General features: G+C 59.2%; 1 protein-coding gene across 3 annotated transcripts in view; it reads left to right on the forward strand.

Moving 5' to 3' along the window:
- DENND1A (DENN domain containing 1A) overlaps positions 1–25,308 on the forward strand; it is a 523,912-nt gene that overhangs the window by 450,649 nt on the left and 47,955 nt on the right. For all 3 annotated transcript variants that reach the window (XM_056138645.1, XM_056138644.1, XM_056138646.1), the window contains 5 exons: positions 17,580–17,684; positions 18,256–18,343; positions 20,005–20,045; positions 22,959–23,030; positions 24,535–24,591. In XM_056138645.1, coding sequence (XP_055994620.1) covers positions 17,580–17,684; positions 18,256–18,343; positions 20,005–20,045; positions 22,959–23,030; positions 24,535–24,591 — 363 coding nt within the window. The remainder of the gene's footprint in view (positions 1–17,579; positions 17,685–18,255; positions 18,344–20,004; positions 20,046–22,958; positions 23,031–24,534; positions 24,592–25,308) is intronic.

Genomic DNA, 25,308 nt, shown 5'->3' on the forward strand with positions numbered 1-25,308 from the left:
TTACTCCTGGCTCTGCACTCAGGAATTACTCCCGGCAGTGCTCAGGGGACCCTATGGAATGCTGGGAATCAAACCCGGGTCAGCCGCATTCAAGGCAAACGCCCTCCCCACTGTACTATCACTCCAGCCCCCCTGAAATGACCCTCTTAACAGCACCTTTCAGGCACATTCTGCTACCTATGGCCCTGGTGGAGGCCCTTCCTCAGCTTGGTTTGAGAAGTTCTACATGCGGGTCCTCCTGCCAGTCTGCATGAAGCCACTGGCCTTCAGCCCTGCCCTTGCCCAGCCCGGCAGTGCCCCAGCACCCAGCTCTTTGTGCCCTGGTGTTCATCTGTCAATCCTGGGAGGCCACAGGTGCCTGAAGGCCAAGGAACCTCTGAGAGTCCTCAGTGTCCCCACTGACCAGCAGAGAGCCTGACCACTCAGGTTCTGGGAGAGGAGAAGCCCTCGGAACAGGACCCCTGATCCAGCCATTTTTTTTTTAATAATGTAGGAGTACTGCTATTTGTTGGGCTGTAGCAATAACACAGTGGGTAGGGCGTTTGCCTTGCACATGGCTGACCTGGGTTCGAGTCTTCTGTCCCTGTTGGAGATCCCAGCAAGCTACCAAGAATATTCCACTCACATGGCAGAGCTTGGCAAGCTCCCCGTGACGTATTTGATACGCCAAAAACAGTAACAACAAGTCTCACGATGGAGACATTACTGGTGCCCGCTCGAGCAAATAGATGAACAATGGGAGGACAGTGCTATGGTGCAGTGCTATTTGTTCAGCCATTGATTGAGCTGATTGAGTTGGGCATGAACTCCACATTACTTTTTTATTTTATTGTATTACCATGAGATAGATTTGCAAAGCTTTCATGTTTGAGATTCAGCCATACGATGATGGAACACCCATCCCTCCACCAGTGCACATTCTCCACCACTGATGTTCCCAGTATCCCCCTGACACATACACATCCCAGTCCTCACCCTGCCTCTATGGCAGACAATTTCCCCAGGACACCTTCTCTCATTTTGGGCATTATGTTTTGCTCAAATTTTCCCCCACTATTCAAGCATACCTGCCAGGGGCAGAAGCTAGATCATTTATTTTCCATGACTCACTTGGGGCTGAAGCAATAGCACAGTGGGTAGGGTGTTTGCCTTGCACGCGGCCGACCCGAATTTGATTCCTCCTTCCCACTCGGAGAGCCTGGCAAGCTACCGAGAGTATCTTGCCCGCACGGCAGAGCCTGGCAAGCTCCCCGTGACGTATTCGATATGCCAAACACAGTAACAGCAAGTCTCATGATGGAGACGTTACTGGTGCCCACTCGAGCAAATCATTGAACAATGGGAGGACAGCTCATTTTGAATATCATGAAAGCTTGTGCGGCCGGGATTGTAAATGTGAATTTCTAGATTGTAAATGTGTGGGTTCCAGAGACATCTCTGTATGGCATTAGTCCATTTTGGGATTCAATTGGGCATCTCTGGGCCCAGGCTGTTGCTGTGCTAAGATAGCATCCAGAGGCAAATTGTAGGTGTGACAGCCAGTCTTCTGGGCGGACGGGGACCCAGGGAGGGACAGTCCTGGTCGTCTGCCACTATGCGGCCTGGAGATTTAGTCCTGAACCTGCATACCTGGGCCTTCCTTGTGGAAATCTTGGTCACTGGAATTCCATCTGGGGTGCCCCAGTGATATTGGCTCGGTATGGGCCCAGAGAGATCTCTGGGACTTGCTTCTGTGTCTCTGGGCCGGGGCTGTTGATCCAGCAATTTCTTACCAAAGCCGGTCAGAAGCAGCCAACAGGGTCAGGAGCAATTCACTCCCAAGTTACAAAAGCATGTCTTTTTAACTGTCTTCCTGTGTCCATATACTCACCACCAGGTTTCCTTTGGTATGACCCAGGAACAAGAGAGCTTGGTGACCGGTCCCTGCCCTCACTCCAACCGCATGCCCAAGTTCATTGGTCCATGACTGCACATAGCTTTGCTCCCAGTGAATGGTTCAGGCAGGAAGGGGCTCGCTGTGGAGGCAGAATAAATACCAGGATTTTGTTTGCTTGTTTGTTTGGGGGCCAGGCCGGACAATTCTCAGGACTTCCTCCTGGCTCTGCACACAGAATCTACTCCTGGCAGTGCTCGAGGGACTGTCTCGGGTGCAGGGTTGGCCTCATGCAAGGCAGGTGCCCTCCCTGCTGTACTAGCTCTCCGGCCCAATAAATACCAGATCTCTAAGGACGGAAAGAGAAGAATGTTGAGCTTGCGAAGAAGTTCTCTGTAGCTAGCACGTCGGAAGGATCAGTCTATGTCTGAGCAAAATATAAGTCAGCATTAGAACTAATCTCCCACTTTTTTTTTTTTAATGTGATTTGGGAACGTTGCTTGTGGCATTTCAGACTCAGGCTGTGTGCCCCCCTCCCCTGCACCAAGCCCAGCTGGATTCTGCAGCACCGGTTCTGCAGCCCGTGGCTTTCCATTTTGTGCCCCAGTTCTCTGGGTACTCGTTTTGCCAACCCAACTTGTTGTCCCTCACCCATTGGGCCGTGAACAGAGAATTCCACCTGTCTCTTTCACACCTGCCTTAGGGGGAAAAATAATTTTGGAGTCAATTTTGGCAAACCGACGTGTAAAAGTGACATTTGTTCCAAATATGTCTCCACCACTTCATTTCAACACTGATCCCATTCCCCCCTCCACCCCCCTGGGGAATTTTTTTTTTCTTTTCAGGCCACACCCAGCAATGCTCAGGGGTTCCTCCTGGCTCTGCACTCAGGAATCACTCTTGATAGTGCTTGGAGAACCATGTGGGATGCCAGGGATTGGACCGCAGTAGGCAGGCCTTAGCGCTGTACTATCTCTCTGGGCAACCCCCCCCCTTTTTTTTTAAATCTTCATTGTCACTATCTTCTCTGCTGATTTGGTTAGTATTTTCTCTCTTTCTATATCTCTCGGAGAGCCCAGCAAGCTACCAAGAGTATCTCGCCCACACAGCAAAGCCTGGCAAGCTACCCGTGACGTATTCCATATGCCAAACACAGTAACAACAAGTCTTACAGTGGAGATGTTACTGAGCCCGCTCGAGCAAATTGATGAACAACGGGAGGACTGTGCTACCAATCTATATCTGATGACATTGACTCAGATCAAGACTAAGAACATTCCGCGGCCACAGCACCCCTGCCTGGCTCGGGAGTGCCCCCCCCCCACCCCAGCCTTGGCGGTTCTGCCCAGGGTTCTCTGTTTTACCCACAGTTGCCCGCACAGGGCCTGTGCTATGCCTGTGTCCACCCAGGCCTTCCCACCCATGACAGTAGGCAACCCCGCATCTAGATGCCACGAGTTGACTCATTCCCACACAGAGCTCCATCATAGATGAGGCCTGGTGGGAATCGGCTGACATCTGCTCAGTGCATGCAGATCTCTAGGGAGAGGTCTCCTCACAGTCCTCTCCCTGAAGACCCCCTGGGAGCCCGGACCCTACAGGGCAGGGCTGGAGAGAAGCATCAGGGGTTCAGGTCAGCAGGGACGGACTTGGGCTAAGGGGACAAGGATCAGGAGCTTGGCCAGAGCCCTCCCTTGAATGTCCATTTCGGCTGTTGTCCTTCCTGAACTGAGAAAGCGGCCGTCAGCTCCCCTGAGGAGTGCCAGGAGTCCTGGTGCTGGGGCGCAGGGTGGGCTTCCTGGTTTTCTAGACCCCCAGTCTCCCTTACCCTGCAACAGGGACTGAGCCCCTAACTCGGGGCCACCACCGTCATCACAACCCTCTTGCCCCCTCCCCTTCGCTCCCCTCCCCAAGAGCGTGGCTGACTTTGGTCGTCTCCCCAGCGCCATCTGTGTGAGTGTATGTGCGCCTCCGTGTGTATGCGTACAAGTGTGTGCACCCGTGCACACGCACACTCGTGGCAGACAGTTGAAGGGAGGGCACTGTGTGGGCTGGTGCCGGGGGAGGGGGCCATCTCCCCCATCTCTGCCTCAGGAAGTGCTGGGTGTGAGGGGGCGGTTTCTGGGCCTCAAGGGAAATGATGCCCCCTGGCCTGTTCGACCCAGGGGATGGCCCCTCCCCCTCTGTATGGCAGGGACCTGAGTCCTCAAGTGAAGGCGCCTGTCTCCCCACTTGATGTCCGCCTGGTGGGCTGCGTCCCCGGGGAGGATGAGGATCATGTGTGGTCGTGGCGCTGAAATGTGTCCCTTTCTAAGGAGGACACGCCTGTTTGGCAGATCCCCCCAGGGGGCCTTCGACTGCCAGCCCCCAGGGACAAGGGTCTCCAGCCTGACTGGGGCCAGCAGATCCACAAGGCCACGCAGCCACTATCTGCAGAGACCAGAGCCCCTTCCTGAGTGGGTCCAGCTGTCTCGGCTGCTGGGCACCCACGGTACAGGCCAGGCTCCTGCCTTCCAAGGTCTCTCCCACCCCGCCTTCCCAGGTTCTCACTGGACCCACCTTCCTGGGGTCTCATCTGACCTGCCTTCCAGGGTCTCTCTGGACCCATCTTCCGGGGGTCTCTCCCGTCCCCCGTTCCTGGAGTTCCCTAGACCCGCCTTCTGGGGTCTCTCCCATCCCCCCTTTCCAGGGTCTCTCCCATCTCCCCTTCCTGGGGTTTCCCTTGTCCCACCTTCCCGGTCTGTCCAGACCTGTGTCTCTTGCGTTTCGGATAAGCGGGCTGTGATGAATTCTGGGTTTTCCATATTTGTGCCTGTTCTCTGTGCTCACTGTGGCCTTGTCACTGCTCCTATTCAGCTGTCCTCATAGGGTGAGGGGCAGACCACGCCTCCAGACTGGAGGGCACTGGCTGGCCGGGGAGCAGGCCAGGGTCCCACCCTCATCCCGAAGACCCCGCTGCCAGCCCTGCCCGGGCACGGAGCAAGGCTAGAGGGTCAGACGTGGAGGCCGGGAGGGAAAGGGCAAGGTCGGCTGGTAGATTGGGGCCCACCGGAGCCGGTCTCAGGGACAGGCCACTCCCTCCCCGCCAGTCACAGGCAGGATCCCCATGGGACCATGGGTGGGGGGGTGCTGCTGAGGTTCTCGGAGGGGACTTCTGGTCACATGGCAACAGTGATGGGGACCAGCGCCCCCCTCTTGGAGCCCCTGTACCTCGCACCTATAGGTGAGACCCAGGCACATGTCAGCTTTCCTCCCTGCATGCTGCCTGGCACCCAGGAAGCAGAGCTCGTGTTCCCCGCCCCACCACCCCCCTCACACCATCTTACTTAAGCACTGTTGATTCCACAGGACATGACAGATGTACAGACTTCCGTGGGGTTTTGTGGTTCAGCCAGGAGTCGTGGAAAACATTCTGGGGACCTCAGGAAGCAAACAGGGTCTTTCCCCTAGGGACTGCCGAGCCTGACGATGTCCCTCAGACCCCTGTGACCAGAGACCCCACCTCCACCCCGGAGTGCCCACCTAGGGCCCTCCTGCCGGCTGCAGAGTAGAGGACAGTCTTGGGGGCTTGGCTGGTGGCTGGATCCGAAGGAGGGCCAATGCAGCATGCACACCGAGAGGGTGGGCCAGCTGCAGCCTGCGTGGACCTAGATCAGCCTGGTCCGGCCTCTCTGGGTCGTGGGGGGTGGGAGCCCCGGCTGGGGGGCATGGCCCGAGGGGATCTTGTCTCCAAGGCGGAGCACAGCAGCAGGGCTGGAGCACGGCGTCCACACCCTTGGCACTCGCTGCGGGACTCGCTCCTGGTTCTCAGACGTTCCCTCTGCCATGGCTGTGGAGGCTCCAAGGCTGGGTGGTCACAGGAGGAGTCTGTCCCCAGTCTGCACACCAGCTCTCCAGGGAGATGCTTGGCTCTGCCTGCAGCCCCCTGATCAGGAGCAGGCTTCTCTGGTGAGGGGGAGGGGGCAGACCGGAGTCTCACACCTGCCCCTTGGGCTGAGAGGGGGTTGGCCAGAGTAACCCAGGTGAGAATGAGGGGGCTGTTGCTTCCTTTTGCACTGGAAGGCAGAGACAGCCATGGCAGTGAGGTGAGAAGGATACCCCCCTTCCAGCTGGCTCACCCCTGCCCCTAGGCTCGACAGATGGACCTTCCCTACCCACATCAGTGGTGGGGGCCGGGGCCTCCTGGGGGAGCCAGAGCCAGGTGCTCCCGTCCCCACCTCCCGAAGCCTCCAGGGACACGGGGGGGGAGAGAGAGAGAGAGAGAGAGAGAGCGCCTCCCCGGGGGCCCGCAGTGAGGTGGGCCGCCCCACAGGTGTTGGTCAGTCCCTGTGGCATGAGCATCCGGGGCTGCAGCTTCCCTGGGACCCGTCCCTTTCCCTGGTGCTGGGCCCCGCTCTGCCCTCATGCGCCACCCAGCAGCTGCCCGCCGTGCTCCTCCTGTGCCTTCTGTTCTTCTGAAAGAGCTCAGGGGCCGGTGACCCCAGCCGCAAGCAAGGCAGGCCACCGTGAGGGCTCCAGCCAAGCTCCTGGCCATGCCCGGCGGCCCTTCCCCCCCACCTGTTACATAGCCAGTGTCCCAGGCCTGCCTCAGGGCCCCTGAGGGCCTAGGGGCAGCCCCTCATCATCCTCAGGGTGTCAAGGGCGCAGGCTCGGGGGGAGATGGGCTGAGACAGAAACACCCACCCCAGGGCCACCTAAGGGTTGGTGGTGGCAAGAAAGTCCCGGGCGCTCACTGCGTGCCGTGCCAAGCGGGGCCTCGGAACATCCCTTATGCCCGAGACGCGTGTCCAGCCTGGTGCAGGCACCTCACAGGGAACAAAGCACGCACAGTCCCTTTACTGGCTGCTTTGCCGCAAGATGAACCTCAGGTGTGTGTGTGTGTGTGTGTGTGTGTGTGTGTGTGTGTGTGTGTGTGTGTGTGTGTGCGCGCTTGTGTTCTTGTGTATGTCTGTGCACGTGTCTGTGTGCGTGTGTCTGTACTTATGTATATGTCTGTGTGTATATCTATATGTATGTCTGTGTATGCATGTCTGTGCATGTGTGTCTGTGTACACATGTGTCTATGTCTGCATGTATGTGTCTGTGCGTGTATGTGTCTGCATGTGTATGTCTCTGTATTTGTATGTGTATGTGTCTGCATGTGCATGTGTGTGTCTGTGTTTGTATGTGTGTGTGTCTGTGTGCACGTGTATGTCTGTGCAACAGTGTCTATGTGTCTCTGCATGTCTGTGTATTTGTGTCCATGTGTCTGTTTGTGTGCGTGTCTGTGTATTTGTGTCCATATGTCTATGCATGTGTGTATATGTAGGTGTGTGTCTGGGTGTCTATGTATGTGCATGTCTGTGTGTGTGTGTACATGACTGTGTGTCTGTGTATTTGTGTACATATGTCTGTGTTTGTGTTTGTGTGTCTGTTTGTGTCCATGGATCTGTGTTTGTGTTTGTGCGCGTCTATGCATGTCTGTGTGTGTGCATGTCTGGGCGTGTCTGGGCGTGTCTGTGCATGTCTTGCGTTTGTGTGCGTGTGCGTGTGCGTGTGTGTGTGTGTGTGTGTGTGTGCACGTGTCTGGGTGTGTCCGTGCAGTGTGGCAGGGAGAGACAGGCCCGGCTGCCCCGGCCGCGGTCGGGCACTCTGATGGGAGCCCTGCTCGCAGCCCCGAGCTGGTGCGCGTGTGCGTGGCGGTGGCGATTACGGAGCTTAATGATCAGCTTGCGGGCGCTGCAGCTGATGCCGTCCTCTCCCCTTTGCACCTAATTAGTCTCATTAATGAGCTCCGCTGCTCTCCGCAGAGAGAGTTTCCTCTCTGGAATAAGAAGCAAAAAATACCTTGCCCAGGTAGATTGCTGAAGCCTTTAATTATTGCCCACACCTGCTAAGCCTCGTGCCTCTTCCTGGCGATGGGGCTGCTCGCGGAGAGACACCCGCCAACCTTAACTCTTCCCATGCCACGGCACAGCAAGTGTGTGTTGGAAGGAGACGCGTCTCCCCGAGGCTTCACCCGGGCTCTTCCTCTCAAGCCCGCAGACTCTGCCCTCAGCTGGGGTGTCCCCCCAAGGTCCTCCAGGAGCTCCCAGACCGGTCATGAGGGCTGGAAACTAGGGACACTGTTTCAAAGGCTGCTGTGGCCACGGCCCAACCCGGGCCACCCCCCCCGCACCCCCTACACACACCCCTGCAGCCCTCTGGGTGGACCAAGGGATGACCCTGCCAGGAGATGGGCAGAGGTGACGTCACCTGCGCGATGGAGCCAGACTGGCAGCCTCCCCTGCTCGTGTCCCTACCACACACCATGCACTGCGGGAGAGGAGCGCGGGATGCTGGGAGAGGACAGGGCGGCCTTCAGCCGGTGGTTGTTGGGAGCGAGGCCCCACAGAGAGAGATTGTGGGCTCACTCAGGCCAGGAGAACCTGCTGGAGGGGGTTCCGTGTCAGGGGCGGTCCACATCATGGGGTTCTGTGTTAGGCGGGAGATTATGCATTGCAGGGGGATCCGTGTTGGGGAGGGAGGGTTCCGTGTCTAAGGGGGTTCTACACTGGAGGGAGTTCCGTGCTGGGGTGTTTTACATTGGAGGGGTTTCCTTGTTAGGAGGGGCTTCTCATTGCAGGGGGTGGCGGTCGGAAGGCAGAAAGCAGAGCAGGAGATCGTCCCTTGCAGGCCCACCTACAGGACCCCACCCGGCCCCCCGGACTGAGCAGCCTTTCTCTGTGGGAGGAGGACAGCCCCCACAGACTGAGGAGTGTGGGGGACGGGGGTGTGGATTCCCCAAGATCAGAGCTGCCGCAGCCTCCTCTCTGGGTGTCCCAGACAGTGGGAGACTTGAGTCTGGAGAAAGGATGGCTCTTGGTCACCTGTGTTCCACGCATGGTGGCCAGGGGGCGCTGTGTGGTCCTGGGACACAGAGATGACCCTCCTTGCCAGCCTGCAAGTCTGGACCCAAGCATTCCCCCCACCCACTCCCCGCCACAAGGAGGTGCCTTTCCGCCCAGTCCCTCCCTCCCGAGCTTGCATTGACCCCATTGTACATCAGCAGAGTAAGATTGGGGGGCTAAAAGCTACCCTCAGCCCCAAGGACAGGAGTGGGTGTCCCCCTGCCCCGCTGCCGCCTGGCCTCGCATGCTTGCTATGGGTGACCAGCAGGGTCACTGCCCTGCCTCGGGGCTCGGGGCTCCTGGCTCTGGGGGGCATACTGATGTGCCCAGGCCCCTGGGCTTGGGGGCAGGACCGCTGGGCCAAGGGTCCTGCTCCCCAGCTCCAATGCAGCACAATCCTACTAGGCTGATAGTACTGTGAACTTCGGAGGTGTCGGCCGCGGGTCCTCCCAAGAGCTGTGGGTCTGGAACAGTTTGGTGGCATGGCAGCTTGGTGAGGTTTCGTGGTGGGGCTGGGCTATTTCTGTCCGGGTGGGTGTCGCGCATGGCTGCGCACTACTGGGCCTCAGGTAGAAAAAGGAAACTGTGTTAGGAAAGATGAAGTTATGAAATTCGCTTACAAGTGGATGGTCCTGGAGAGCATCATGCTAAGTGGGATGAGTCAGAAAGAGTGGGACAGACATAGAAGGACTGCACTCATTTGTGGAATATAACGTGACATAGCATGAGACTGACACCCGGGGACAGTAAACACAAGGGCCAGGAAAATTCCTCCATGGTTGGAAGCCTGTCTCGTGAGCTGGGGGAGAAGGCAGCTGGAATAGAGGATGGGCTCACTAAGTCAATGATGATTGGAAGAATCGCTTGGGATGGGAGATGCGTGCTGAAAGTAGATAAAGGACCGAACGCGATGGCCTCTCAGAATCTGCATTGCAAACCATAATGCCCAAAAGTAGAGAGAGAGTATGGGGGAAACCATCTGTCATGGAGGCTGGGGCAGGGTTGGGATGGAGGGAGGGAGGGGTACTGGGGACATCGGTGGTGGAGAATGTGCACTGCTGGAGGGATGGGTGTTCAATCATTGTATGACCGAAGCTCAAACATGAAAGCTTTGTAACTGTATCTCACAGTGATTCAATTTTTTTTTTAAAAAGGGAGGGTGTGTATGTGGGGGGAAGCTCCCCGCCCCCATTCCGAAGAGGACGCAGAGTTCTCAGCCCGGGGAAGGTTCAGGCTGAGGAGGGTTTGGCGGCATCATGTCCTTTTGGAGACGTGTGCTGGGCTGCCTCTCCAGACAGGCGCCTATTTAGGTTTGGTTCTTGGGGTTTGGGTCTCTGGTTCTCTGTGTTGCTGACTTGGTTTGGATTCTCAGCTCGGCCACGCCTCTGTACCACCTCTGCACCCCTGCGCCCTGTCACTCCCCGTCCGTCTCTTCCTCCCCCCTCGAGCTCTTTCCTCCTCTGCCCTTCTCCCTCATACCCTCGCCTTCGACTCCTGTAAGCCAAACTGCAGCATGCAGAGGGACTCCTGTCCTCGATCCAAAGGAGGAAACTGAGGCTCAGAGAAGACGGGGTCTCCCCAGGTCACGCCGCCGCCGGCTCCCCGGGGGCCCCAGCTGGACCCGCACTCTCCAGGCGACCCCCTCTCTCTGCTGCCTTCTTTGCTTCAGGAAAGCGAGCAGCAGCAGGGGAAAGGGAACAGCATCCATGGGGGACCCCGTCTGTGCCCGCCGGTGCCCTCTGTGGCCCCACAACTCGCTCCACTCTGGCACACACGGCTGTTCCCATTCCTGAAGAGAAGCGTTTGCCAGCAGGGGCCATGTCACCCACTGAGGGCGGGAGACCTGGCGTGCAGCTGGTGGGGGTGGGGGGGCTTCCTATGTCTCCCTTGGAAGGTTCCAGGGGACACTGAATGATGATTTGGTTGCTTTTTTCCCTGAAAAGGGACCAGGTGGGACCCGGGTTCCTTGCCCAGATCACACTGCCAGAGCCTGCGCCCACATTCACCTCAGGGCCGGGTCCCCCCTCACTCCCCTCTGACCATAGGGAGACACAAGCCACGCACGGGGGCAGTGGCGTCACGGTGTCGCACAAGCATAAGACTCTGCTGTTTCTCCCTGCAGACGACAGGAGAGGAGTGTTCCAGAGGAAACTTCCACAGATTGGAGCCAGGGAGAAGGTTGCAGGGATTCGGGCTCTTGCCTTGCCTGTAGCCAACCTTGATTCAATCCCCAGCACCCCTTATGGTCCCTGAGCACAGAGCCAGGAGAAAGCCCTGAGCACTGCAGGTGTGGCCCAAAGCCCCTCTCCCCAAAAGCCTTTATTTTTTACAGTTCCCAAAGAACTATAATCTTGGTTAAAAAAAAAAAATAGGGGCTGGAGCAATAGCACAGCGTGCAGGGTCTTTGCCTTGCACACGGTCAACCCAGGTTCGATTCCCAGCATCCCACATGGTCCCCCTGAGCACAGCCAGGAGTAATTCCTGAGTGCAGAGCCAGGAGTTACCCCTTTGCATCGCTGGGTGTGACCCAAAAAGAAAAAAAAATTATTATTTCCACTCTCATTTTCTCCAGGGCGGTTCCATAAATGTCTAGCTCCTAAGCTCATGCCATGGCTGCAGGCATCCCAGGATCCATTTTTGAATCTGAGAGGTGACCCCTGGGATGCAGGGACTGGCCTCAAGTGCACCCCCCCCTTACTCATGCACATGCCCCCTCCCATCCACCCCAGCCTGCACCTGCTCAGCGGGGCCTAAAGGGGGCGACATTCAGCTCTGGCGGAGGTGGGGGGACTCACTCCTGAAGGTGGTAGCATTGCTCTGCCCGAGTACGAGTCCAGGGGAGCCGGTGGGCCTGGGCAGAGCAGGACAGCGGCCCGGGCAGCACGGGGCCCCGCACAGAGCTGCTCATCTGCTCTCTGTTGGAAGGCGTCAGGCGTGCAGCTGGAGGGCTGCCCCGGCTCGGCTCAGAGCCTGTCCTGTGCTTGTCTCCAGGACAACCCAGGAGCCGCAGTGCCCACCCCAGCCGCCCAGCCAGATGCTGAGCGCACATGTGGTCTAATTAGCCGCTGTGCTGGTCTCCCGCCCACCCCGCCCCAGCACCCTCTCCCCATGTCCGCCCCCCCCCACCGTGCCCACCACCCTGCCGGCCTCTCTCTGAAACGCTCCCCTGACCCTTCCCACGGTGAATAATCTGTTTGACAAGCACCCGCGTACCTGCCCTGACCCCGCCCGGCACCAGGCCTGGGAGGGAGATACAGAGACAAGATCCCTGCCCCTTTACCCCCTCGAGGAACACACACCCCCCCCCCCCGAGACACACACACACACACACACACACACACACACACACACACACACACACACACACACACCAGTGGCCAGGCAGCGAGATAAAGGCAGCTAGAGCCAGTGGAAGTGACCAGGGCGGGGACACATCACCCAGCGCCCGCCCGCTGCCCCCACCCTTGCGAATCTTGGCAGGTGCCCAGGCTGCAGTGGCTTGAGGGAACAGGGCTGCAGGGCCCTGCCCCCTCTCCCGGATGATGACACCCGTGGGGGTGGGGGGGACTGACACCAGCTCTCTGTGAGGGGGTCACTCCTGGAGAGCGTCCCTTAGCCTCCATGTCATGGGCATGGGGGGTCTGGAGGAGGGGGCGGAGACCGGGGTTGGCCCCCAGGGCTGCCTGGCCACTAGGGTGGGGCCGGAGGATGAGACCCTTCCAGGATGAGGATGAGGTGACCCTAGCCTGCCTGCAGGGGACAACAGTCACCGACCTGAGGAATCCAGGGGAGGGGGTGTGTGGCAGGTCTCCCCAGCTGCTGGGCGTTCTCCAGGAGGCAGAGTCTCCGCCCCGCTCTCTGGGAAGGCACCCCGGGTCAGGGAGAGACTCCGCCCCTTCTGCCCGTCCACCTTCTTGACCACCCTGGGCATCGCCCGGCCCCTTCCCTGCTCTGGCCTCCTTCCGCCATCCCCCACGCTTGTTCCTGTGTCACCTCTTCCCCACTTCCACCACATGATCCTCCTTGGGTATAGCCACCCCCCCCCCACCCCTGGAGCTCTTCCCACTCCCAGAAGGGACCCCCCGGCTCCCGGCAGGGCAGTGTCGACACTCTCGGGGTATCTATCAGGAAGGAGTTGGGTGGGCCACCCCAACCCCCACTGGGGGTGCATCAGCACCCTGGGCCATTCCTAGGGCACATAGGTTTCACTTGGGGGAAACTGAGGCCCAGAAACTAGGGGCCATATGGAGCCTCGACACTGCCGGAGCCAGCCCGCCGTATGAGAAAGGATGTGTCATCATGGGCTGGGGTGAGTGGGTGGATTGGGGGGGGGGGTTGTCTCACATGCTCCCGACCCTGGGGTCTCAGGGCAGCGCAGGGGGCGCTGAGTGTGCTGGGGCGTTGTTGGGAAGTGCTGGCCCCTGAGCTGTGGGGGACGCCCCTCAGGGCTACCCAGCTCACCAAGCGGCTGCCCTGGATCCTTCTCGTCCCTGCTCGGGCCGCTCCAGGTGGCCCCTTTCCTCTCTGCCCTGCCTCTGGCCCCCGTCTGCTCACACGCATGAACTTCCTGTTTCTCCAGCTCACGTGGCTTCTCCTGGCTGGTGACACATCTCCCGGGGGGCTCCAGGGACCAAGCTCCCCGCCTACACCCCCGATTTTGTGCCCCAGCTGCCTCCTCCAGAAATGGGAGCCCTTAGCTGCCCTCACTGTGGCACTTGGGACAAGACCCCGCAGGGTCCCACCCCCAGGGTCCGGGTCTCCGAAACAGACCACTTCTGGGACATGGCCAGGGCTGTGTGGTACCATCCCAGCCCAGGGGCCCCCGTGGGCTTTCCCATGGCCACCAGCAGAGCCCAGGGCATCCAGATTATCTCCTGCCCCTGTCTGCCTCCACCCCCGCCCCCCGCTCCTCATTCCATGGGACAGTACTTGAATTCCCCAGGTTTTCCCTGCCTAGGGCCCAACTCCACGGGTGAGACATGGCAGCCAAGCCCAGACACACTGGTCATCCCCCAGGCCTCTGCCGCCGAGACAGGCTCTGCCTGGCGGAAATGCCTCTGAACCCAAGGGAAAGTCCTGTATGCGGCCTAGACACCAGGACCCAGACAGGCGCCACCTCCGGCTCAGGCCCTGTCCATTTGTATATCCCTCTGTCCACCCGTGTGTCCATCTACCCATCTATCCATCCATCCATACATCTGTCCATCCACCCATCCGTCCATCTGTGACCTCTGTGTTCCCGCAGGCCAGTGACCCCATGAGCTATTGAGTGAGTGGGAGAAAGCATGTGAGCCCCTGAAGTGGGGCGGGGGCGGGGAGGGGGGGGCGCTCTCAACCGGCAGGAACTGGTTTTAATCTGCTCCCCTCCCACTCTGCCCAGCCCGCTGCTCGGCATCTGCATGTCTGGAGCAAATCTGGAGCCCGTATGCATGAGGCCCGTCTCATCGCCTCTCCTGAGCCCACGCGCCCCCCAGCTCGTCTGCGCTAATCAGGGCTCCCTGACTTCTCCCCACTCGGCGCGGTTAATGCTGAGGGAAGGGGCCGCGGGCTGGCACGCCTGTGATTTGAATGTCTTTACTGTAATCTAGCGAGCGCGGGCAGGGGCTCCCGTCGATACCCCAGCGGCGGCCAGAATGGGCAAATACTGTCAGCCCGGCAGCCCCCGGCCCCACGGAACCAGCGGGGGAGCCCCCGCCAGGCACCCACAATCCCCCCAGACTGCAACCACCCAGACGGGGTCCGGCCCCTCCAAGCACATTGATTCTTTGTTTAGGGCTCGTCACTGTTACAGCATTGCGGGGGGAGAGGGGCAGCGGGGCGTCTCCTCACCAGCCTGGGCCCTGGCAGGATCCTTCTGTATCTCTCCTAGGTGGGATGAAAAAATTTGTGGTGTTCAGTGGGGGCCGGGGGTTACTTCTGTTTTGTTTGTTTGTTTGTTTGTTTGGGGGCCACTCCTGGCAATACCCCCGCATTACTCCTGGCGGTGCTCAGATGCCAGGGATCGCAATCTGCTTGGCCTTGTGCAAGGCCAGCGCCCTCCCCTCCGTGCTGCAGCTCCAGCCCCACCCCTGGCGTCTCAGCGCTGCCAGGGCCCTGTGGAGCCCAAAGCTAGGGCTACCCTGGCTCTGCGGGGTCCTTGCGGGGGGACCATGGGGATCCAGAGTCTGAATGAGGGTCGGGTACAGACAGGGCCTGCACCCTGACGCCTACACCAGCTCCCAGGGCGGTCCGCGGTCAGGAGTACCTCCTGCTCCCCAGCCACCCACAGCCTCGGGGAGAAGCCGTGGGCACGATGGGGAGAGCTGGGGCTGGGGGAAGAGCACTAGAGAGCAGACTCTGCCCCTTGGGGGTCACAGGCCTGGGGACAGTCCTGACCACAGGCCCAGCAATGATCAGGTCAGACACCCCAGGGGGGTGGGGAGGGGGGGTGCTAGGCACCATGGTCACGCATTCTCTCCCCAGCCCCATTCTGCATTTCTTAACCAACATCCCAAGCTTTGCCCTGGGGGCTGGGCCTGGGGCTGTCCCTGGAGAGTATAGTGATGGGTCCTGCAGGCACCTTCTTAAATTCCTAGTCACCGGAGAAGCCTCTGACGATTTCTCAGCATACACACACACACACACACACATGCGCATACACACACACAAATATACACACATGCATGCATGCGTACATGCACACGCACACACATATGCACATGGACACACGCACACACATGCACACACGCACATACACCCACATGCACACACACATATGCACATGCTCGTACACACACATGCGCAAGCACACACACGCACACACACACACACACACACACACACACACACACACACACCCATACCCTCTCCGCATGCACCAGGAAGGGGCTGTGGGGAAGCCGCTGGCTGGGAGGAGTGAAGCAGTGGAGAAGACAACCCCAGGGATGGAGCAGCATGGGCGGGAAAGCAAAGCAGAAGGTGGGGAAGGGGTGCACGTGGTAGGGGTTTGGGGACAGGAAGGTGACACCAAGGGCCCCCGGGTGGCTCAGGAAGGGTCTGTGAGCCCCTGCGTCCATGCCAGCAGACGCGGCTCCTGCTTGCGGGAGCACGGTGCCCGGCGGAGGCAGAAACAGGCTTCCAGTCGTGGCTGAGCGTCTTGTCTCCGTGATCCCAGCTCTGGAGCTGAACAGACGGCGACTCACTCATCAGAGGCAGCGCTGGCCAGAGAGCAGGCACTGCCCCAGAGAGCGCCGAGAGGGGAGGGACGTAGGTCCAGGGCAAGGGGCAGGAGAGCTTGAGGAGGGTCCCTGGGAAACAGGGGGTGGGGGCACCGCAGAGGAAAGGGAAGCCCCCCGAGACGGGGTGCAGCCCTGATGGCGTGGTTAGGGGGAGCTTGGGCCAGAGTTGAGGTTTGGGGAGTTGGGGTACTGGCAGGCCGTGCGGTGGGGGGAGGGGGGCACTTGGGAGCGTGAGGAAGCTGTCAGACCTGGTGCTGTTTCCCTGGGGCTGTCGGAGTGTGAGGGAGGGGCTGTGCTCAGAGAGACAATCAGTTGTCCCATGTGGTTGCAGGGTCAAGAGGAAAACCACAGGCCACAGGAACGGAATTCTGGGTGGGCATTGGGGGCTGGTCACTCGTTCATCTCAACAGTTCAGCGCAGGAGGGGACAGCCCTAAAATGTCCTGAAAAACTGCCTTTTTCCTGAGCAGTAAGGATGTGTGTGTGTGTGTGTGTGTGTGTGTGTGTGTGTGTGTGTGTTCGTGTCCCCGCCTCTCTCTCTCTCGCTCACAAAGTCAAGTTTGCATTATTTTCTTCTCACTTGGGCAGCCAGGAAGCTCAGTGCGGATTAACATGCTCTTAGGAAGTGTGTAGGCTCTGCCACTCATTTCCCAAATAAATACCTTATGCATATTTATGCATCTTCCAGTCCTGTTGTTGTTGTTGTTGTTGTTCCTAAGCTGCCACCATTTCTTTGTAAACTGGGTGGGCTGTAGCTGTCAAACAGAACAGTGCTCCTCACCTTGATTTTTTTTTTTTCCGGGCTATCCTCATGAGCTTGTTCAGCCAGGGTCTACCCAGTTGCTGAGCTAATATTGGCTGGATATAAGCAGGAGGAACTCTGAGAATTTGCAGCAGGCAGACAGTAAATTTAACACTCAGGTAACTCATTAAAACAGGATAAAAGTGGAGCTTCAAACGTCTCTGCTTTGCGCCCGGCCTGCCGAAGGAGGGGCCCCTTCCTTCTGCTCAGGATAGGAAAGTCAGATCTCTCGGCATGGAGAACACACCACCGAAATTAAAGGCTTGTCTGCACCATGTGCGTGCCACAGACCTTCAAAGAAGGATGGAGGTGTTGACGACCAGAAGGGATTATTTTTTTAAGCTTGGGGTGTCATTTTCTTGACTCAAAAAAATGTAGTTTGGGAACAGCCAACCACCTTCTCCAAGCACGGTGCGGTGTCCTAGCTGGTCTGGCTCACCTTCCGTCCTCCCTGGCTTCTGATGGAGTCGTGCGGTTCTCGTGGCTTGTGGTTGGTTAAGATCAGTGCATAACCCGTTTGCAGACTGTTCACGGACTGGAGTCTTTGGCAGAGGCGACGAGGGTCGGGGGACGACCAGGGGGCCCAGAGGGTTCTTCCCTGAGCATGAAGAGCATGGGAATGGTCCTGTAGAGCCTTGTAGGGTGGGGTGCAGAGTGCCCTCTGGGCTTCCTCCCCTGCTCCCAGGGGCTCTGTCAGCCTGGGGAGGCCTCCCGCTGCAGGGATTGTGTGGATAGCTGTCTCCCCCTCCAGGGCAGAGGCATGGGGTGCCGCCAAGCCTGCCCTTCCCCAACCCGCCTGTGCTATCTCCCTCCCTCCAGGAGGAGCCCATCACCTTCTGCGAGGAGGCCTTCGTGTCCCACTACCGCTCGGGGGCCATGCGGCAGTTCCTGCAGAGTGCCACACAACTGCAGCTCTTCAAACAGGTGAGCCCCTCCCCCCACCCGGGGAGCCGCCAGCCCTGTGCCCGCTCTCAGCCCTGGGTTTGTAGGCCTGGCTGGAGGAGATGGGGTCCTCCCAGCCCCTCTGCACTTCTGCGATGTGTGTGTGCACGTAGGCGAATGTGTGTGCGAATGTGTGCGTGTGTTAGCGAGTGTGTGCGTTTGCATGTGTGCATGGGTGCATGCCTGTTTGGCCGTGTGCCCTTGTACGTGTTTGCACGCATGTGCTGATCTGTGTGTGCATGTTTGCACATCTCTGTGTGTGCATTGCGTAGGTTTACATGTCTGTGTATCTCCCGTATGCATGTGTGTGTGTGCTCGCATGTACATCTACAGATGTTTGTGTGTATGTCTGTGCACGTTTGCATGCTCTTGCACATGCATTTTGCATGTGTGTTCCTGGAGCACACAGCTGGAAACTGCCTGTGGACACTTGCTTCCTGAACCAGAAGGTGCTTTAGTCCACCCTTCAGGGGCCCAGCTGGATGGGCGTGCACACACACACACACACACACACACACACACGCTGTCACACTCATGTTCTTTCTTTCCGCAGTTTATTGATGGTCGATTAGACCTTCTCAATTCCGGCGAGGGTTTCAGCGACGTCTTTGAGGAGGAGATCAACATGGGCGAGTATGCGGGTGAGGAGACCCATTTCCAGTCTGCTCTGGTCCCTGGGCTCCAGTGGGAAGGGGGCGGTGGGGGGAGCACAAGAGGATGGCAGTGACTCACTGGGGGCGTGGGGAAGACTGATTTCAGCCTTGGCCCTGAAGTGCGTGTTAAGGGGTTGGTTTTGTGAAGAGGTGCTTGGCCCCTCAGAGACGCTAGTCCTGAGTCCCTGGGTGCCTGCCCCCTGTGGGGGGGTGGGCAAGCAGAGGCATCTGGGCCCGCATGGAGCAACAGAATGCTTGTGGGGGCATTTTGTGAGGAGGCCTGGCCTAGACGGGGGTGCTGGCTCCTTGCTGGTGGGGAGAACCCAGGCAGCGGTTCTGCCATCCCCGCCATCTCCCTATCTCTGCCCCCAGGGCTCCTCCTGAGGAGGGAGGGTTGGAGAGAAAGATTTTGTGCACCCCCAGCGCAGACCCCTTTCAGTAACTGTTTCCTTAGAAGGTGGAAACCACGGCAGAGCCTCTGCTGACCTTTGGAACTGAGGATGGGGAGGAGGGGTGAGGGACATGCAAACACACACACACGCATACACAGACATGCAGACATGCAGACACACGCACTGAAACATGCACGGGCTTACGCGCGCACACACAGCACACCTGCAGGTGAGAAGGGCTGTGCGGGCCCCTCCTCCCCTCTGTCCAGTGCAGAGAGGGACCCGAGCCACCCTGGTCCTGAACCCCAGCCCGAGGTCTTGGGGGGGGTGGGAGAATGAAAACTCGACGCAGGGGCTGGAGAGGGGCCACAGCGTGGGGGGAGGGGGGCGCTGGACACGTGCACGGCCGATCCCAGTCCGATCCCAGAGCACAGAGACAGGAGGAAGCCCTGCGCACCGCTGGGTGTGTGGCCCCCAAACAGCACCAACTAAGTGCAAATAAGCCACCATGTGGGGCCGGGGAGAAAGCGCTTCCTGTCTTGGCAAATTCTGTCCAGTCACTGGAGCCTCAAGAAGAGCAGGCGTGCCCCTAAAGTGAGCTGGGCTCTGTGGCCACGGCTCCCGGCGGCCCAGAGCCCTGCAGTGAGGCGGGTCCGGGGCCTGTGCTGTGGGCCGCCCTGAGGGCTCCTCACCCCTCTGAGAAGGAGGCCCTGGGAGGTTGGGGGCCCCCGAGGGCCATGCAGAGTCAGGAGAAGCTTGGAGGTCCTGAGGTCCAGGGCAGGGGCGTGGGGATGGTGGTAGACAGGGGTGTGGGGTGGGAAAGGGGGGTTAGCGGGGGTGTGGGGAGGGGGTGAGCAGGGGAGTGGGGATAGGAGTGGGCAGGGGTGTGAGGAGAGGGTGGGCAGGGGCGTGGGGATGGGGTGAGCAGGGGAGTGGGGATGGGGTGGGCAGGGATGTGGGGGTGGGCAGGGGCATGGGGAGGGGGTGGGAGTGGGCAGGGATGTGGGGGGTGGGCAGGGGGGTGGGGATGGGGGTGAGCAGGGGTGTGGTGAGGGAGTGGGCAGGGGTGTGGGGAAGGGGTGGGCAGGGGCACTCCCTGGGGGTGGAGCCTATGGCTGCTGCGGCTCACTATGCCCTCCATGGCCGGGGGAGGCCTTGAGCCTGGGCCGGGCCGCCGGGTGGCTGCCGGGGAGTGGGGGCTGTGCAGGTGACCCCCGAGGCCTGGCCCTTCCTTCACGACGGCTTCTGTCTCCGCAGGCAGCGACAAGCTGTACCACCAGTGGCTCTCCACCGTCCGGGTAAGTGTGCTGCCCTGCGTGGCCACCTGGACCTCCCCTTGGCCTCTGGCCGCCCTCACTCCCCCCCCCCCCGCCACACCCCACCCCCACGCCCCCACACAGCCGGCTGGCTGGCATGAGGCCAGAGCATTGCAGTCTCCCAGCTGAGCCAGGCCCCTCTGCGACCAGGTGCAGGGTGGCAGGGAGGGACCATCCTGAGTCCCGAGCGCCAGCGGGCCCCTCACCGGAACACCCGCCCGTGGGGTGCTGACAGCGTAGCTGGCCGGGGCACGGCTGGCTGGCCGGAATGTGTCTGTGGGGACACAGAGGGCCCACCCCCCTTGCTCCCTCACACCGCAGAGGCTCCTGGCAAGGTGGAGAAGCGCTTGAGCCCCTTGCCATGGCTGGCAGTGGTCTCCGTTGAGAGGTGCCAGGTGCCGGGAGCCTTGGCATCACTCGCGGATTGAAAACTCTGGCTTCTGCCCGGCTTCTGTTTCCCAGGGCTGAGTGGGGAGGGCTGCTGTGTGCCAGCGGCCTGGGGGGGGGGGGGGGGGGGCGCAGGCACGGGCGGGGCGCTCCCGTCTGGCTGGGGAGGCGGGCAGGTAAACAGGCCCCGCTGACGTGACGTGACGCCTGTTCTCCCCTGCTCGGGGCCAAGCGCAGCTGCCAAGGCAGGCCCGTCAGCGGTGGCTGCAGTTGTCCGGGCGTAAGCACTTCCCCGGAGAAAGACGCCCTTTGTTCCCCCTGGATGGCCAGGCAGGCACTTGGCAAGTCCCAGACACGCAATAAGGACTTGTTGATTGATTGATAAAGGGCGTTTTAATACGCCAAAGGACCATTGAAATCGGATCCCCGGTAATTTTGGAAATCAGCATGGAAGAAATGAGTGGGTAAAAATGTGCGTTGTTGTCCTACTAATAGAACGCTTTCTAGGTCAGTTTGAGACGTGCTTAATGGACGCTCAGAATTTCCACCACAGTCAGTTCACAGACTCTGTGGTCCGAGGCCGTCTCCCTAATTGCATTATCACGCCTCACCCTCGGCTGTGCCCACAGGGTCACACCGGCAGCATCCTCCCAAACGGGCCTGGATCAGGCTCCGTGGTGTCTGGTACTAATGATGGTCTCGGGACAGCATGGAGCTCAGTGTTCAGAGCGTTTGTCTTGCACGCTGAGGCCCTGATTTTTTTGGTTCCCAGCAACCTCCTCTCCAAAAAAAAATACACCTGCCTTTAGAATAAAGCTGGGTCGTTTTTCGTTTTGGGCCAGGCTGAGAGCTCAGTGGGCTGAAGTGTGCCCTGAGCACTGCAGGGTGTGACCCCAAAACAAAAAGGTCCTGGAGCACAGCACAGTGGGGAGGGTGCTTGCCTTGCACGCGGCTGGCCCCGTTCTATCTCCGGCACCCCATCTGGTCCCCCTCCACCCCCAAACACCAACAGGAGTGCTCCCTGAGCCCAGAGCCCGGGGGTAAGCCCTGAGTACTGCCGGGTATGGCCCCAAACAAAAGCCAAATGAATGCAGATCCTCTCATGCGTGGTCTCCCAGCCCTTGTTCAGTGAGCGCCACTGTTGGCATGACTTTCCCCTGTGGCCCCTCAGAGTATCCTGGGCGCCCAGAGGGAGACAGATGGCCCCGCATTGAGAAACTGCTCCCCAGCATAGCCAGTGGTCTACACCCGTGAGGTAGCAAAAGTCCTTGGACTGGGGGGCTGAGGACCAGAGGTGGAGACACCTCCGCCAGCCCCTCAGGAACCCCATGCCCACTCCTCCTGTCACTCAGCGCCTGCTGGAACTCTGGGCTCTTGCACTCCGTGGCCTGCTCCCGAAAACCCCGCATGTTCCTCTCCCCCCTTGTGAGCTCCTCCTCATCTTCTGTGGACCTGACCACCCCTGACCCGCCGTGACCACCGTTTCCCCACCACACCCCAAACTCTGAAGGCAGATCCCGGCCCTCCTGGGGCTTGATACCCCCAGCGGCTGCTGGGGGGTTTCCTCAAAAGATCCCTCCACAGAATGTCGGGGGACAGGGGACTTGGAAAACAGAGGGTGGTCCCCAAACTGACTGTGACCCTCGGCTTGGGGACAGGGATCCACAAGCCAAAGGGTAGTATGGCCACTGAGCCTCGGGGCCAGCCCTCACCGCCCCCGGGGTGCCTCCGAGCACCTCCCCTGCTCCCCCAAAGGCAGCAAGCTGAGAGCGCAGTGAGCTTCCTACCACGCCAGACGCGCGGCCGTCCACCCTCTCTCCATGCTGAGGAAGGCAGCCTGCCAAGGTGATGCAGGGGCCGGCCCAGGGCTGCAGAGAGCACTCAGGGCTGAGCGCAGGCTTTATGAGAGGGCAGGGTTCAACCCCCCCCCCCCCGCCCACCCCAGCGCCACTAGGAACCACCCTTAACTAGCACCTGGGGCGCCTGGGGGGTCTGGCCTCCTCCCCAAAAGAACAAGCAGAGCAAGAGCAGAGGGAGCGACTGACAGCTATATTTCCAGAACAGTCCACACCCAGGCCCCCGAGTCTGTGTCCCCACTTGGGGCCACCCCCAGACTCTGTGTCCAGGAAACTGACCTTGGCGTTGCCCTTGGGAACGAGCAGATTTCTGGAGAAGCCGTAGACCACGACAGGGACGGGGTTCTCCTCGCAGCTAGAGTGGAGGGACTGAGCCAAGGACCGGACCCGAGTCCTGGGCCCCTCGCAGAGTTGCCTGTCCCCCCAGCCTGTCCCCCTTCCCTCCCCATGCCCAGTCACCCGGCACGGCAGATTCTTGGTGGTGCCACCGCCGGAACGAATTGCCGAGCATCCATCACCGTCTGGGGCTGCTTCTCTAATTAAATCCCACGCTCTTGAAACGACGCTTAACTTGATTAAGGAGAAGAGGTCTTTGTGGGTGTCGGCCCTCTCTGTCTTCAGCCGGAATCGCTAATTGACGTTTTTATTACAGAAAGGGAGCGGGGCCATCCTGAACACGGTGAAGACGAAGGCCAACCCAGCCATGAAGACTGTCTATAAGTTTGTAAGTACCGACCCCGGTGGCACCCCGGCAGCCCCCCTCAGCTCTGCCCTGCCGGGGACCCTGAGATCTCCGATCGGCTCCTTAGTGCCGAGCTTGGTGCGGGGACCATTGAGTGGCTTCCCACAGCGCCCAGGGCCCTGGGGATGGTTATATGAGGCTATTTTACAAGCAGGTCAGTGACTTTTTTTTCCCACCCTGTGACAGCTGCGGGAAAGTGGGAGGCTCTTGGCTTTAGCTTTTAAAATGTAGACTGGGCCCCGGGGAGATGCTTTGTCTGCCTGCAGGAACCCCAGCAGTAGTGACTGGCACCATCTGGTCCCCGAAGCGAGGCCAGGGACATCCCCCCTAAACTCTACATTCAGAGTTTCCTCTAAATGCCATAGGGAGTGACACCTCCCCGCCCCATCCTCTCCCCCTACCTCCAATAAAAAAGTGCTCTGGATAAGCGAACATTCTGGCCGCCCCAAGCCAGAATCTTGTCTAAGATGCAGAGACGTCTCTGCAGGGGTCTCTAGCAAACCATTCCCATACAGACCCCTTGAATGCAGCTGCATGCGGGAGCTCCTGTGCAGGCCAGGGCGCCCCCCGCCCATGGTCCCGGTTCTCCCTCCTCTCTCCCCTCTTCCCCCAGGGCAGACGTGTGGCCATGAGAGCAGTCAGGATGCTGCCTGGCTCACAGGCCTCCCGCCCACTTCGCCATGATTTCTCTGGCCACTGGCTTGACGCCGAGGGAGGGGCTTATTTCCATTTTCAGTTTTGTCCGGCCTTTCCCGTGCTTCTGTTTTGCTTCTTTTAACAAGAGCGGGCGCCGCCAACAGAACCACTGGGGGCTAAAGTGGAAGAAAATGAAAGCACGTGTGTCCCCTGAAATGCGACAGGGAGGAGCTGGAGCCATAGCACAGCAGGGAGGGCGTTTGCCTTCCACGCAGCCAACCCGGGTTCGATCCCCAGCATCCCATATGGTCCCCTGAGCACCACCAGGGGTAATTCCTGAGTGCATGAGACAGGAGTAACCCCTGAGCATCGCCAGGTGTGACCCAAAAAGGAAAAAAAATAAAAGATAAGAAAAGAAATGGAGAAAGCCAGGGCCGGCCAGCGCCAAGGCCGTCTGTCCTCACGAACGTTGGCGCCCAGGCCCTGCCCCGGCGGGACAGGCCACAGCAAAGCTCCTGCTCTCCCAGCTGCTGTCGCCAGGCTACTGCAATAAATAGTCACAGCGAGCAGAGGAAGGGCTTCCAAAGGGGGAGAGAAATCCATGCCATCGTGGTGCAGGAAATAAAAATCTCTGCAGCCCCCTTAAGGGATTTTTTTTTAAATTTTGGCTCCTTCGTCCCTTTTAATGTGGTGTTTGTTTTCCTCGCCATTATGTTTTCAACTCCATGACCCCTCTTGTCCCTCCCATTTTCTAGTCATCAGAGAAGGCCATCCACCGCGGACTGAAATCAAGCATCATCCCTGCTGGAAACAGAATGGGAATCTTAACTTAAATTAATTTTTCATGCAGGCAAAAGATCATGCAAAAATGGGAATAAAGGAGGTGAAAAACCGCTTGAAGCAAAAGGTACTTGAAGTTTCTTATTCAAAATGTATAAGCACCATGTCTGAAAATGCGTGGCCACAAAAAAAAAAAAGAAAGAAAGAAAGGAAAGTCTGATGTGATCAATAGAGGCCTGTTTGATACAGTGTTGTTAGCACACTTCAAAATGCATTACCAGCTGTCCAGGAGCTTTCACACTGTTATAAATATTCACAGACAAAAAAACTGTCTTCAGATACCATTAAGACTCCAGCTTAAACCCACAAAGACTGAAGCTAGTTCAGAGTCACCCCCTTCGGCTGACCCCGATGGGTCTTGGGGATTACTAGGGCCCCCCTGCCGGCCCCACCTGCGGCTCTGTCCCCTGGGGCAGGTGGGAGGCACCCCAAGGAGCACCTGCAGGCCTGTGCTAGGTCCTGGCAGGCAGGTGCCCCACCCAGAAAGGTGGTCAGTTCACTCCAGGAAGTCCAGCGTTTCTGGTGGAGACTCCAGACAGGCAGGGAGAGGCCCTGGCCAGCTCCCTGGATGGCTGACACAGGTGTGTGGAATCACGCAGCCTGATTCTCTCTCCTTGTCCGGCGAGGTGGCCATGAGTGCGGCCACCGTTGTTGTTGGTGCTGTGCTTCCCTTGCCGAGGACCCTGTCATCCAGATCCTGTAGTTTGTACGTCGAGTCTTTAGAAGAGCCCCAGGGAGACCTCATGGGCATCAAGGTCCCGGCCCTGTATTTGGCTTCCTGACT

The sequence above is a fragment of the Sorex fumeus genome, unplaced genomic scaffold, assembly GCF_029834395.1.
Source record: "Sorex fumeus unplaced genomic scaffold, SorFum_2.1 ptg000129l, whole genome shotgun sequence".
Classification (NCBI taxonomy): Eukaryota; Metazoa; Chordata; class Mammalia; order Eulipotyphla; family Soricidae; genus Sorex; species Sorex fumeus.